This window comes from Acomys minous (assembly GCF_964271855.1).
Source record: "Acomys minous genome assembly, chromosome: 11".
Lineage (NCBI taxonomy): Eukaryota > Metazoa > Chordata > Mammalia > Rodentia > Muridae > Acomys > Acomys minous.
Window position 1 is genome coordinate 10,972,672 of NC_140492.1, and position 15,862 is coordinate 10,988,533.

The 15,862-nt window shown below is 43.3% G+C and overlaps 1 protein-coding gene across 1 annotated transcript; it reads right to left on the reverse strand.

Moving 5' to 3' along the window:
- Positions 1–1,509: 1,509 nt before the first annotated feature.
- HEMK2 (HemK methyltransferase 2, ETF1 glutamine and histone H4 lysine) lies at positions 1,510–15,861 on the reverse strand. Its single transcript, XM_084802356.1, has 6 exons — positions 15,653–15,861; positions 13,902–13,988; positions 13,165–13,255; positions 8,481–8,564; positions 3,771–3,912; positions 1,510–2,603 (listed from the first exon to the last, which is right to left on the reverse strand). Exons 1-6 carry the CDS (start codon positions 15,844–15,846, stop codon positions 2,497–2,499), a joined length of 705 nt encoding a protein of 234 aa, XP_084658482.1. The 5' UTR covers positions 15,847–15,861; the 3' UTR covers positions 1,510–2,496.
- Position 15,862: the final 1 nt, after the last annotated feature.

Below are 15,862 nucleotides of genomic sequence, written 5' to 3' on the forward strand. Positions count from 1 at the left end.
TTGTGTCTTTGGTCCTCAGATTCAGTAGGGTTGTGGAGGGTAAGAAACAGCTTAGTTTCACAGAGTTAGCATAGCAGTAATGGGCTCCACTGTGGCATCTTCATGGGTGTCACTACACTTTGTTTCATTTCATCCTCGTTCTCAACGTGAACGGGAAGACATGGATCCTGCGTCTCTCCACAGCAGTCTGGTAAACCTAATGTGTACCAAGAGAAGGCATGCTAAGGAAAGACTCAGGCTTCCTGAGAGTTCTGTCCTCTAACACAATATACAGTCAGTATGCGTACTGCTCCCACCCCCACAGGATTTGGGACAAAGACAAACTGATGGAGACAGTACCAGTGTTCGTACTAACTGCTATGCTGGTGTCTGCTGCTCCTGTGCTGGAGCCTGGTTTTGCCAGCAGGGAAGCTGTACCTGACTAGTCCAGGATTGGGGCAAGGTAAATAAAATCTGCAGCCCTGTATGTTTCTTGACAGTTCACTGTGGTGCAGTTTCCCTTTTGCAGCTTCCATTGGTGCTGCCTGCTAAAGCCACCCATGTCTCATTTAATTGTCCACTCCCCAAATGTGGCACATTGGCAGCATTTCCGTAGGACCCAGAGGCAAGACTATAGGTTCCCGGATATCTGAGAGGTCTCACCTAAAACCTGCTTCTTCCGTACTCTCGCTCAGGCTGCAGAAGCTGCTCTGGCACTCTGGCCATGTAGTCCAGCAAATCCAGTGGTTCTTTGACATTGTGGCGGACAAGGATCCCATACAGGGCCAGTGGTGGCCCTTGGGCAAGGCCCTTTGGATTCTGGAGCAAGACCCTGTTAATATCACAACTGCTCTTGCTTTGAGTGACAGCTCTTGGCCTGATACTTGGCAGATAAGAATACAGAATATCGATCACTAAGTTATTCTGACCCTGACTACCCTATCATGAACTTAGGATTATTATCAATTTTATTATTTGAAATTTTCATATAGGCACACAGTATATCTTGATCATATTCACCCCCAAGTTCCTCTTGACGCCTTTGTAACTTCGCACTCTAGTTTTTAACTTACGTTTACAGAGCTGGAGAGATGGCTCATTGGTCAAAAACACTTACTGCTGTTTAAGAGGACATAGATTTGTTTTCCAACACTTGTGTTTGTTGGCCCAAAACCACCTATAACTCCAGTTCTAGGGCATCTGACACTGTCTTCTGGACTCTATAGGTACTGCCCCTATATGGTATATATTCACACACACACACACATACTCACTCTCTTAAAGTCTATATATTTACTTAACTCCCTGAGTCCAGTCAGTGCTGCCATGTCCATGGGTACAGGTTTACCCACTGGGACATAGGTAACATTCCAGTAGCCACCCCCTAAAGAAATATCTCAGAGAGGGAGGGTGGTTGAAATCCCTACAAATTATCATCTAAGATTACCTCAGAGGAGGCTGGACTTTCTGGATGACATCACTAGCATCTGGTGGCCTTTATGAATAACTGGAGAAATGAGGATGGACACCTTGTAGCAGCCATTGATGTTATTTTATTCAAAGAATGAAATCACAGCTATTAGACTGCACTTAAGATTTTTATCATGTTGACTATGATAATCCAGTCATTCTTTAATACTACAATTGTGTAAAAACAAATGCCACCACAAAAAAGTGAAAGTTCCTTTATTCCTGCAGTTTATCCCCCAATACTTTGTTATACACATATATCAATACACTGCTTTGGCTGGCTTTTCAAAATTCATCTGCAGCTTTTTTGCACTCAGTTGTAACCAGCTGCAATGGAGCCTGTGCTTCAGTGAGTGACTTGTTTCGTGGCTATATGTTCAGTAGAATGGATAGATTTATTTGGGGTCATATTGCTTTGCTACTGTAGCTAATGCTAAATCAAACATCTTTTTATATATAAAATATAAGTTATAAATATTTACTTGCATATGTACAGAAATGCTCATACGCTTGATTTTCTAAAAACAAAATGCCCCAGCTTTCTTTTTTTCTTTCTTTTTTTTTTAGGTTTAGTTATTTTGTTTTTATGTATGGTGTTTTGCTTGCATTATGTATGTATGCCATGAGGGCAGGGTCCCTTGGAACTGGAGTTCCAGGAAGCTGTGACCTACTATGTGAGCGCTAAAAACTGAACCCCAATGCTTTATCCTAGCAGGCCATGTATTAACCTCTTAGACATTGATCCAGGTCTCCCTTTTTTCATCCTCTTCTTTTGTTGTTTGTTTTTGAAAGACATGGTTTCTTTGTGCAGCTTTGGTTGTCCTGAAACTTGATTGTAGACCAGGCTGGCTTTAAACTCACAGAGATCCTCCTGCCTCTGCCTCTCGAGTGCTGGATTAAAGGCGCGTGCTACCACCATCCAGCTCTACCTTTTTTAATGACAAATGTCTGATAAAGTTTCTCGTCCAAAGAATGTCACCAGTCTCAGACCCACTGAGTGTGCTGAGCTTCCGGCAGCTCTTGCTTACTTCAGTGCCTTTCAGGATGCTAGGACTTGCTGAACCTGAGGACTGACAGGATTTCTTGGCCTGCTTGCCTGCAAAGTGCTGTGGTCCCTTGCAGACCTTTTGTCTTGAGTGTTTTCAAAATTTCTTCTAAAATGAAAAAAACAAAAAACAAAAAACAACAAAAAAACAAAAAACCAAAGGTAAAATCAAAATAAATCATTTGGTGATATGCATGATCACTGGGCGACTTGATAAACACATTAAATTCCTCTGATTAAACAGTGTATACACCAACTGAGTGTTAACTCAAGCTTGGATCTCAGAGCAGGGGACACAGCTTTAAGATGCTCTGAGGATTCCAACAGGACCTAAGTTCCTGGTTTGTGGAGTAGCCCACTTTAGACTACACAGAATCATCATTTCTTGATACTATAGCAAGCAACCAAATTTTAGCTGGATGGTGACAATGTGCACCATATATCCTTTCTGGGCAGGCCAATGAAAATGGACAAACTGAATCCTGGCAGTGCCCAGAGAGTGGAAATGAGTTTACTTCTTTTGAAAATAAAACCTGGGGCTAGAGAAAGATAGGGTTTCTCTGTGTAGCTTTGGTTGTCCTGAAACTCGATTGTAGACCAGGCTGGCTTTAAACTTAGAGAGAGCCTCCTGCCTCTGCCTCCCAAGTGGTTAAGAGCATTTTCAGCTCTTGTAGAGCGCCTGGGTTCGTGTCCCAGCAGCCACATGATGGCTCACAACCATCTTTAACTACAGTTGCAGGGGATCCAATGGTTTTGTGTGGCCTTCTTAGGCTCCTGCACACACAAACACATTAAAAACCAAATTAGACAAAATCTTAGTTAAAAACAAACAAACAAACAAACAAACTGAAAAAGACTGAACTAAGAAAACAGTACCAAACAGCCCCTCCCCACACAATGAGTGGGTAGTGGGATACAATAGACCAACTTTCCCCACAAACATTACAGGCCATTGCCAAAGCTGTTGTTTACCCTGCTCCATGAGAGGGAACCCACGCTCAGGGTGAATTGTTAGAGGGCAGAGTTTATATGTGAATACTAGTTTATGAATGAGGGAAAACTGCGCTGTCCCAGGAAGACAACAGCTTTTAAAATATGAACATTTTACCTCTTAAAACTCTCCTTTTTCAACATGAACTTCTGACTGTATTAGCTGCTGTCAGTGATTAAATTGCTCAACAGCCCAGGTTACTTTATAAGCTACAGTTACGTTTATAAGACTTCACGTTTGTTGTCAGCAAAGTAAACAGCTAACAAGGAGCTGCCTTTCTCTTACCTGGATTGTTTTCTTTTATGGTAACTAAGTAGAAGAGCCCTCCTGGGGAGAGGAGCTCTGAAGCCAGGGGGAAGAACCGGTCCATGACTTCGCGGCCATTTCTGCCGCCAGCCCATGCTGCTTCTATTCCGTGACTTCCTACCTGTCACCAACCAGAGAGACTTGATGCAGGTTTCATTGAGATTAGGATCTTTTTGACATAAAACATCACTGAAAACAAGTACATATTTTCAAACGAATGTAGCTTGGCTTCTGAACATCCCTCTGCAAAACTCATGAAGCCCTGTGCTAGGAGAGCGCTTACAATCACCCAACAAACAGGACAGTGTACTGGGTTGCTGGGCACACCTGCAATCTCTTAGGACTGGAGTGAGAAGGCTGATTGCAGTTTCAAGACCAACCTGAGCTGCATGGTGAGACCCTGTCTTAAAATCCCAAGGGACAGAATGCAGCGCAGTGTCAGAGCCCATCTGGCATGGATGGAGTTCAATCAGTACCACAGGAATATTCTGAAGAAATAAATGAAAATTAAGTTCAGTGCTGACACGACTGTGTTCTTATTGCTTGCTGTGGCCTTTACCCGTATTTGATTTTAGTTTTATATACTATCATGTTTTTTGTTTTGAGTAACTTAGTAACAGCGTATGTTTCCCAATTTAAAATGAGCCCTTAACAATCAAACACATAATTTTACAAAGGAAAAAAAAACCAACAAAAAACAAAAAAATCTATATATGCCTGCTTATAAGGGAAGGTTTTCCAATTGTGCTTGTCTGTCTCTCCTACCATCAGCAATTTTGTTTTCAACCATGGTTCAGAATGTAGGATTGTTCCATGTCCTTCCCTGCCTCTCTTCGTGTGTAGGTGGTGTCATGTATAGCATGTATGTGTGTGAGTGGGCGTGTGCAGTCAGACGCAGTCCTTGCCGTCCATCTTGTGGGAGCCAGGGGTCTCTCCTGCTCACCACTGCCTGAACCAGCCTAGCTGCTTTTTGGGCTTCCATCAGGCCACAGGTCTGCTGGGGTTACAGATGCACTGCTATGTGGCCTTTACATGGGTCCTCCTTTTCAAAAGCACCTTATCCACTCACCCATCTTCCCAGCCCCATCACCAACATCTCAAGGAAAGCTCACTTCCTCTGATGCAGTTCTAACTCATTTTTATGTTGCTACCGTACCTTACTGAAGGAATGGATCTTATTTAGCGTGTTTAGCGTGACTTTCTTTGAATCTAATTCTGATTATTCCCACACCTATCATCCTCCCTCTCACTGTGGTTTTGCAGTCACATTAGGAGATCCATTAATTCCACGTTTGCATCCGGTTTTCTTTCTGCAGCCCTCCCTTGGCTGATGCCTCTGCTTTTCTTCTGGGCGAGCTCCTCCGGTTCACACTCCCGTCTCTGTTCACTCCATCCCTCTATGGGAACTTGTCTGGCTATTTCAACAGCTGGGAGGGGTTGGGTCAGTCCCCATCAGGCCTCTCTAGTCGGTGTTCCACTCCAGAATGTGGCAGGACTTCCTGTGGTTACTGAGCCCCGTTTATCTGCTTATCATTGAAGATGACTTCAGGAATGTCTAGCACCAGCCCAGCCCTGAGGCCAAAGAAGTGGGGGACCTGGTGGCACTCAGAGGAAGGACAGCAGGTTACCAAGAAGAGACTTGATACACTATGAGCATATACAGGGGGAGGTAATCCCCCTCAGTCACAGTCATAGAGGAGAGGAATAAGGGGAAAATGAGAGGGAGGGAAGAATTGGAGGTTACAAGGGATGGGATAACCATTGAGATGTAACAAGAATAAATTAATAATAAAAAAAAATTTAAAAAAGGGAGGATTCCATTTTAGAAGGCAGCAGGCCTGTGTTGTGGCCTTCTGTTGGCTTGCTCCCTGGGCCACGGAGTGGGTCCACTCTTGATTCTGTAGAGACCACAGACTTTTAAGGCTTCAACTCTTATTTAAATGTCTTCTGGATGCCATCTCTTTAAGTTTCTTATTTCTAACCTCTGTGATTGCTTTTACTTTGCCTTTATACTGTATGGGCTGAAATCATGTTTCATTTAGTTTCCAGACTACTGCTTTTTAATTTTTCTGGATTAAAACAAAAACAAAAACAAAAACAAAAACACATACAGTGTGTGTGCACTAATCAAAGGAAAACTTTGGGGAGTCACTTTTATGCTAAGTTCCTGGTTAGAACTCAGATTTTGTTGGCAAGCATCTTTACCTGCTGAGCCATCTTGCTGGGCCTGCATCCTAACCCCATCTAATCATTCAGCTGTGGGAATTAAGGTACCAGATCTCCTGGGTCTGCAAAAGAGCCCAAGGTATTGGCAGCAGTTGGTCCTCCCTTGTATCTCTGCAGACATAAGGCTCAGGGACACACCTAGCTTAGTGCTACAGCTAGAAACACATTGAGGCCTCAAGTGGACCACCATCTTCTCAATTATTTCTTCAGTGACTGGTTTTCTCAGGATGAACCATAATCTTCTTGACTGTGAACTAACCCCTCTTGCTGCACACACAGGCTCACGTGGGCATTATAAATAGGAATGTAATAAATGTTTGTCCATTTTAGTTTTTATCCTTGCGCTGAATGATTCGTGTTTGTTTGGAGATACAGTCTCACTGTATAGCCCTGGATGGCCTGCGACTCAGATCTGCCTGCCTTTGCTTCCTGACTGCTGGGAGACTGAAGGCATGTACCAGCACACCAAGCTATTGAATGGTTTTTAAGATTTCATCTTAAAGATCAGAATTATTAGACTGAAACATTTTTAAAAATTAAATGTATTGATTTATTCTGTGTATGCATGTGGTACATGTGGTCAGCGGACAGTTTTTTGGGAGTTTCCTTCTACCCATGTGCATCTTGGGGAGTAGGCTCATGGGCATGCACTGTTACCCACTAAGCTATCTGTGGCCTGGATTGAACCATTTTTATCACAAGATTCATTTTCATAGCTTTTTCTTGAGCTTTGAGTTTATATATTGGAAACTCCATCTCCCATCGAAACACCAAGTGCGTGTGGAGGAAGTCTGATTAGGGTTAGGGAGATCATGAGGGCCGTGATGCATTGGGGCCATATTAAAAAGGAGAAAAGAGAAAGTCATATCCCACTCTCCACTCTACTGTGGTGAGTGTTCTGTCCATTGGCTAGATCTGGGTAGGGGTTTAAGGTTTACCGCCTGTATTGTCCTTGGCTGGTGCCTTAGTTTGAGCGGGACCCCTGGGCCCAAATCTGCCTATCATAATGTTCTACTTGTAGGCTTCTAGGACCCTCTGGGTCCTTCTACTTTGCCTTTCTCCCATGATTCTCTCAGTGGAGAGTGGGATATGACTTTCTCACATACTCTGGTGCCTCACCTTTGACCATGTCCCCTGGACGGGGAAACCTGGTGGCAATCAGAGGAAGGACAGCAAGTTACCAAGAAGAGACTTGATACCCTATGAGCATATAGATGGAGAGGTAATCCCCCTCAGGAACAGTCATAGGGGAGGGGAATAAGGGGAAATTGGGAGGGAGGGAAGATTGGGAGGATTCAAGGGATGGGATAACAATTGAGATGTAACGAGAATAAATTAATAAAGGAGGAAAAAAAAAAAAAGGAGAAAAGAGCCATGAGTTTATGAATGTCTCCTCATTCTCAGTGTGTGATGTCTCTGTCATAACGCAGGAGAAAGGCTTCTGCCAGAGACACATGCGCTGAGATTGCTTTCCTCAGCCTCCAGACTGTGAGAAATTATCAATTACCCAACCTGGGGTATTTTATTAAAGGAGCAGTAAACAGAATATAAGACACTGCAGTGCTGTTCCCTTTTTGACTGTGACTTACTTCCGGCTCCTCAGTGCATGTGAGCACAGCAAGGGCAGTCAGAAAAGGCAAATGGATGCCTTCTATCTTGAAGTGGAAGTGAGTGTAATCTTTATCAGCTTTGTCAGAGAATTATCACCAAACAATACAACAGGTTTAATTAAAGGGAAGCTAGCGTTTGTCTGTTATTAAACTATGTTCCCTCACCTTCTAGGAGAACACTGATATGGCTTACCGCCTCATATGGAGATTCTTAAATACACGTGTTTCCTTTCTTTCCCTATGAAAGACCGGGAGTGGCCCTACACTTTTAACTTCTAAAAATATGATGGATGAAACTCGAGACTTTGAGAAGGAAATTGCTGATGAATTTATGGTTGACTGGAGTGTTTTTAAAGTTTACTTTATCAATTTGGTATTTATGGCGATGGGGCCTGATCTGGGTGAGAATTCTGACTAGCAGGTTACACTTTGTACTCCCATCAGTATTTGTTTCCTTCTGTGACACCCACAGTATCTGTTAGTGACAACCTCGGTACAGTCAGAGGAGCACTGTTAGCAGCAGTAACTGAAGTCATTTTGCCTCACAAAACGTCTGGGGCAGTGACTAGGTCCTGCTGTGCTACAGGACAGCTGGGACAGTGACTAGGGCCTGCTGTGCTACAGGACAGCTGGGACAGTGACTAGGGCCTGCTGTGCTACAGGACAGCTGGGACAGTGACTAGGGCCTGCTGTGATACAGGACAGCTAGGACAGTGACTAGGGCCTGCTGTGCTACAGGACAGCTAGGACAGTGACTAGGTCCTGCTGTGGTACAGGACAGCCAGGACAGTGATGAGGTCCTGCTGTGATACAGGACAGCTGGGACAGTGACCAGGTCCTGCTGTGCTCTTACCTCTTCGGGCGGAGTCACCACGTAGGGTGGGTTGAACACCAGCAGGTCTACCTTCCCCTTCAATCTCGGCAGCAAGCCTTGGACCTAGATGCAGTAACAAAAAGAGTTTAGGCTGAATTCTGATTTAAATAATAAACGAATCTTTAAGATTACTCTCCGGCTGAGCATGGTGGCACTTGGGAGACAGAGGCAGGTAGATCTCTGTGAGTTCGAGGCCAGCCTGGTCTACAAACTGAGTCCAGGACAGCCAGGACTACAAGAGAAACCCTGTCTTGGGGGAAAAAATTACTTTCACATTTTTCAGGAAGGAAGTTAATTATAGACAGAAATACTTCAAAATTTTTTCATGCAGATGCAGTTTTTATGAACTTAGGTTAAAAATGAGTAAAGTATGGGTGAGAGCAAACAGATGCTGAATGGGGCTTCTACTCGCTCTGGGCTCACGTTTAGAAGTTGATATGAGGACAAGGAGAGCTCTGATTTTATTAAATCTATTCCCTGTGGATCTGTGAAGAACTTAATAGTTATCTCTCTCTCTCTCTCTCTCTCTCTCTCTCTGTGTGTGTGTGTGTGTGTGTGTGTGTGTGTGTGTGTGTGTACATGTACATGTGTGGAGGTAACCCTGATATCTTTCCTAAGGTACTCTCTACCTTCTGTTTGAGACAGGGTCTCCCACTGGCCTGGAAGTTCACTGCTGGCTAAGGCTGGCCAGTCAGGAAGACTCCAGGAACCCATCTGTTTCCACTTCCCATTAAGCTCTGGCTGGTATTACAAACAAGCATGCCGCCATGCCTGGAATTTTTTTTTTCTTTTTTGGTTTTTTTGAGACAGGGTCTCTCTGTGTAGCCTTGGCTGTCTTCGACTTACTTTGTAGACCAGGCCGACCTCAAACTCACAGCGATCCACCTGCCTCTCCTCCCGAGTGCTGGGATTAAAGGCGTGCGCCACCATCGCCCGGCATGCCTGGATTTTTATACTCATTCCTGGGACCTCACTTAGGTGCTTGCAAGACAGACACTGTACCACCTAAGGCATCCACCAGTTCCCAAAAGAAATCTTTTATAAGATGACATATTATCCGAATGACAGACACCACCAAGGATGCCTAAGACCTGTTGTTGACGATATTCTTGCAGAACTAATTATTTTTCTGCTTCTTTAATTTTTAAAAAAGATTATCTATCTATCTATCAATTGATTTAGTTCTTTACAATGTAAGGGCTCAGACTGCATTAATGCCTGCAGGCCAGAAGAAGTCATCAGATCCCATTACACATGTGGGTGCTGGGAATTGAACTTAGGACCTCTGAAAGAGCAGCCAGTGCTCTTAACAACCAAACCATCTCTCTAGCCCCTTTTCTCCTACTTTAAAGGTAGAAACAATAATTATTCTTTGAAATAATTTGGATGTAACTTTGCTGGCAAACCAAAAGATGATTAATCTGTTCCTCCAACAGGGCAAGAATGAGGAAATAACGTGTGTGTGTGTGTGTGTATATGTGTGTACAAAACTTTGTTTTCAACTCCACAAAGAAATCAAATTCCTTAAAAGAACTCTAAAGTATAATTTTCCAGAAATGCTGGGTAAGGAAACAGAAAAAATTTTACTTTTTAACCCACAGTGCTTTGTATTATCCAGCTACCCAGTAATAACTGCAGGATGGATTTTGAAAAAAGGAAAAGGACAAAATATTAACACAGAAGCTTTTGACATTAAAATAGATTTAAATAAAGAGGAACCAAGGGCTGACTGTCTAGTGCCTGTGTCTCTAACCAGGCCTAGTCAGTTCCCTGCCTTAACATCTCCAAGAGTTGAAAAATAAGTGACAGAGGCCTGGCCAATGTTCAGTGCATGCAGCAATACACATTTGCCCTAGGGACACTATGGCGGGCCCTCGTGCTAAATAACTAGACAGAGTTGTCTGGTTTTCTTGCGTGAGCACATGAACAGGGAGAGCAGACTGCCAATAGATGGCAGTGAAACAGGACAGCAGGGAAGAGATAGGAGACGACCAGCTGCTTCACGGAGCAGCCAACTGGATGGGCCTGTGTGCCATACATCTCAGAGTAACTGACACCGATGAGTTTGTAAAAGGTAAAGTGTGTCTGTATGGTTTAACAATGTAAGGAAACACATGATATGTATTTTTAAAGACTGTATTCTAAAACTAAAAAAGGACATCAATGACAAGTCTACCCTTTTGATTTTGAGAAAGGAGTCACACTGTGTAGCCTAGGCTAGCTGTAAACTTGAAATCTGTCTTACACTTGAGTACTGGGATTACAGGAGCGAGCCACCAAACCCAGCTGATTGCTATGTTTTAAACATGTAAACTCAGCTAAGGAATGGGTAGCTTTTCTATGCCAGCTGTAACAACCCCTGTATTTTAAATGGAAAAAAATCTGTAAACTGTAATAATTCTGTTGAAGCCTGTCTCTGGTTTTTTTGGCTTGCCGACTTTAAGTCCTGCGGAACTGACTCCAGCGTGGAGAGCCTCCAGTCATGGCCCTGAGCTGCTGTGTGGCTTCTGGAGCTGGACAGGAGACCCAGGAGACAACCCTGGAGATGCTTTTACTAACACTGCAGTTTTCAAAGACACTTTGTTTCCATATTTGTTCTGAAAACAGTCTAGGTTGGTTCTCCCCAGTTTTACTTTTCTGTCAAAAAATATGTAATATTCTTTACAGACATACTGGGGTATCCCAAAGCTCTGCATCATCATGTTGATCTGATGTGAGTAACCCGAGAACCTTTTCTCAACACTCTAGTTTTTGTTGATATGAAAAGAATTTCTTAGGCTGGGCGTGGTGGCGCACGCCTTTAATCCTAACACTTGGGAGGCAGAGGCAGGCAGATCGCTGTGAGTTGGAGGCCAGCCTGGTCTACAAAGCAAGTCCTGGACAGCCAAGGCTACACAGAGAGACCCTGTCTCAAAAAAAAAAAAAAAAAAAGAATTTTTTGTCTCTTGGACTCTTCTGTAAATGTGAAATAGCGGGAGAGTGGCCTGTCGTCATCAGGGTAAGGACAGTGCTTGTTGGGAACCTGGAGAGCTGGGTGTGATGGTGCACATTAGGAAGTCAAGAACTTGGGAGGTGAAGGCAGAAAGTCATTCTCAACCGAAAGAGAGTTCAAAGGTACCCTAGATTTTTTTAGCCTTTTAACCCCTACCTCCAGAAAAGCAGCACTGGCTTTTGTGGGCAATGGAGAAATGTAGTACAGAGACATACACACAGGCAACACACACACACACACACACACACACACACACACACACACACACGTGCTCACTTCCTGCCCCCCCCCCCACAAAATTAAGACTTAAAAAAATTATATATTAAAAACACAATGGAGTGGGAGTGTCGTGGTCTACTGGAGAGATAGAGGCAGGGGTAGCTAGGATTAAAGGTCATCTACAACTATATATAAAGTCCCAAGACAGACTGGGATATAGTGAGAACCACAGGAAAGAGTGGATGAATGAATGAATGAATGAAGAAACAACCAACAAGCAAACAACTAACTGGCAGTGGCTCTAAAGCTGTCATTTATTTTGCTTGGCCCCAGGACCTGTGTTTCCTTGCTACTGCCCTGCTTACGTCCTCTTGGCTTTTGAGGGGACTGAGGCAGTGTGAATGCGACTGGCACCACACGCTCACATGGGAGCCTCGCAGGAGGTGTGCCAGTGAAGGTCAATTGGAAACTTTGAGGTTCAAAAGCCCATGCTGGGCCAAGTTGTGTCCAGCCCCATCCCAATTCCTCTCTCTCTCCCTGGCACAGTCTCTCTTTCTCACAGCAATAGAAAAGTGACTAAGACATGAATACTACATCTCTTCTCATTCTCAACCCTGGCTTGGGGACGATCTATGTGGACTGGGGTTGGGGGCCTGTGACCCAGGTCAAAGCCAGTCCTGAGACACATGACCCAGGTGGATCCAAAGTACTCATCTCATGACTCCTGCGGAGGTACTGCCTCCTATGGGCAGTTGCTAGTAAGACACAAATGCAAGCATCATGTTACTGTGAGGGTGACAGATTGCCCAAGAGACACCAGAGAGACACTCAGAACTAAGGAAAAAAAAATGTGACCTCACCCGAGCTCCTGTGGTAGCAGGTGTATAACACTTTTTAACTTTAAGCCAGTATGAACTGGATACAGAGTCATAATTAGTCATGTTTATGGTTAGTACTCGCAGGGTGCATACCTGTAACTCCAGCATTTATCTAATACCAAATGGCCAGGTTTGAAAACATACAGATAATAACAGACTGAGCAGGTTATATTTAGGAATATATGTGTGTGTGTGTATGTATATTTGTGTATATGTATGTATGTGTGTTTGTATGTATGAATGTTATCTAATAACAATGAGAAAAAAAGAGGCCATGAATTTGAAAGAGAGCAAGGAGGAGTATATTGGAGGATCTAGAGGAAGGAATTATGTAATTATACTATACTCTTAAAAATAAGAAAGTTTTAATTAAAAATTAAAACAAATAAAGAGTTCAAGTTATCTTCAGCTATATAGTAAGTTTGAGGCTAGCCCGGGCTACATGAAACTTTGTCTCATAAGAACAAAATAAAATAAAAGTTAATTACTAAAGCTTATTTGCACTAAAACCTATTAACCTTCAATTAATTGAAAGAAAACTGATTACTACTACTGAACAAGGATTAAAGCTCACCAAATCTGTAATTACTGGCTGAACGTGGACCCTGTTACAGCGTGCTGTCTCCAAGGTACATGCGGCTGCCTCAGGGTTGATATCAGTGCACCTATAAACAGGAGAAAAAGATCAGGACAGTGTACATTTTGCTTCTGTCACACATTACTGAGTGACTTTAGAAATGCTTTGTTAACTCTACCTTGTGTAGGAAAAAATCAGAATGTTTTTATAATGGCAAAGAAAAAGAGAACAAAGCCTTGTTATACTGATGACAAACAGTGCTAAAAAAAAAATCTGTTTATACTCATTTGAAGGAATTTATTGCAGTACGGCTTAAGCAGCCAGCAAAATGAAAACTGAAAGAAATTACTGATAGGAAACAGCTATGCAAAATACATAGGAATAACGAGCTGAAAGAAACACATTTGTTTTGTGTATGGCACAATCTTCTGATGACAATTTCCTGGCTTTTGTATTCTCAAGGTCTCTGCAAAAAAAAAAAAAAAAAAGAACTTTTTTTTGCTATTTTCTGACAAACTGTTTACTTGAAGGCAATTCAAAGTAAGATAGCTTAAAGTTACGCTGCTTCTAAAATCGCACAGCATGAAAGAGTGAACATGAAATTGTAACGGTGACGAGCGTAATTTATGACCAATCATTATTGAAACACTGCCAAGTGTTTAAAATATTTCACTCTCTCATCACGGCCACAGTCATAGTGATGCAGGAAGTGTAGAGGAACGTCACATACTCACATGTACAAGGCCCGAGGACCTATCATGGAGGCCAGGAATGCAGAGACCACACCAGACCCGGCTCCTACTTCAAGGCATATTTCCACTCTGACAAAGAAAAGCAAAAAAATTTAGTTTATTCCTTTGTAGATATTCTTCATAGGAGACAACGCTTATGCTATATATAATGTAGTTTTCCAGCACCATCATTCACCTTCAAATACATGGAAACATAAAACATATTTACAATTTCTGACACTCACTGGGTGCTTACTGCACAGCTCAAACCTAGTAACAGTTCAGGTGTGTAAATTACCACCAATCCTCTTGAAGGAGAATCCAGCAGCACATCCTAGGGGCAAAGCCCTCCACTTCTTCAGACAGACATGGAACATTGACTGCTCGACAAAAGTCCCTCAATGTCTGCTCTTAGAATGCCAATAATCTTCTCTTTCAAAACTTAAAACTCTTCGTTACTTTCTAGTAAGTTTATTTCCTTGATCACAGTACATGCATCAAAAGCACTACTTAATTTCCATGACTGACTGGCCAGCCTAATGGCATTTATGGGATTTTCTGGCACTTAACTTTTCAAACAACTACTCAAGAAGCAGTCACAGGAATTTTAGCTGTAGAAGCAGCCACATCTCTGACATGGGTCATAGTAAAGTCTGTGAATCTTACCAGGTGGCTTCTTTTTGGAAATAACCATCACAGTCTCATAAATAATTAGAATTCCAAGCCTTCGTAACAAGGTCAGCTCCATTACAGCACCCTCTGCAATGCAATTTGCAGCTGTAAATCTTGCTGGGCTATTCTGAGCATACAAGTTACAATCCAGCATTCCGTAAGGTATTCCAGTAAATCGAAATGCTCCACTGTCTATGATGAAGGACTGATTTTTAAGAGCATTTTATAGGTGGAAAAAACCGACAAAGCTTAAGAGGGGTAAGCATGCTGGTTATTTCGTTTTCAAGAGACCCACTTGAAATCTTGACCGTTAAGTTAATGACCCAAATTCTTTCCGCACAATCTTTTATTAGATTTATTTTGTGTGTGTATATATGTGTGGGCATGCACGGTATTCAGCACTGCAACCGAAAAGTCCAAGAACTTTTACCAAGTGAACCATCTTGCCCACTCTTAACTCAGATTTTGTTCACTAAACATTACCATGTAAGCATTTATTATTTTTGTCATTAAACACAACGAGGCATCAGGCTAGTGAAGGTCCTGCAGGCAAGTGCATCTAACTATTTAAGTCTTTCATAACAGTTCTAACCAAAGGCATTTCTAACAGTTTGGTAGAAAATTCAGTTTCTCGGTTGCAGTAACATTCCAAGCGCTCACATGGCCATCGGCTGTTTCTTGGTTGAGTGGTTTAACAGTTCACTGCTCCACCATTTGTGCCCCTCCCTTGCCCGAGGTTGCTATTTATGCAAGTAACCCTATACGAATTATACACTTTCATGAAAAACTGAAAATTGAAAAGCAGCAATGTTTCCAGAACGTCTTGTTTCTGGTCGCCACACTATGGCTGCTTTTCAGGGCATGCTTACATCCTTCAGATTAACAGGTTTCAAAAAGCAGGGCAGGGTGATCATCAGCCCCAAGAAACACCAGAGGGAAGCACTAATCCCCTCCCTCCGGAAACCCATCCGCTACCCCGCTCCGCTGTCAATCACCAGAAAGTGGGCCGACCCCACTTCCGGAGGCGGGCGGCAGAACTTCCGCCTCTAGGACTCCCGCTGAGGTGCGCACCCTCCTCGCACCCTGCTAATTCGGCCGCTGCCGCCTCAAGCGCGTCCAGGAGCAGGAACGTGTCCTCCGCGGGCTCGTACACGTCACTGAAGGCTCCGCGACCAACGTGCCCGTACAACGGCGTGGGGATGCTCGGCGCCGCCATCTTTCTCTTCCGCGTCTCAGGGGCCGGCGTTAGGAGCGCGCACGCGTTAGGCATGCGCATGCGCTTTGGTCTGACA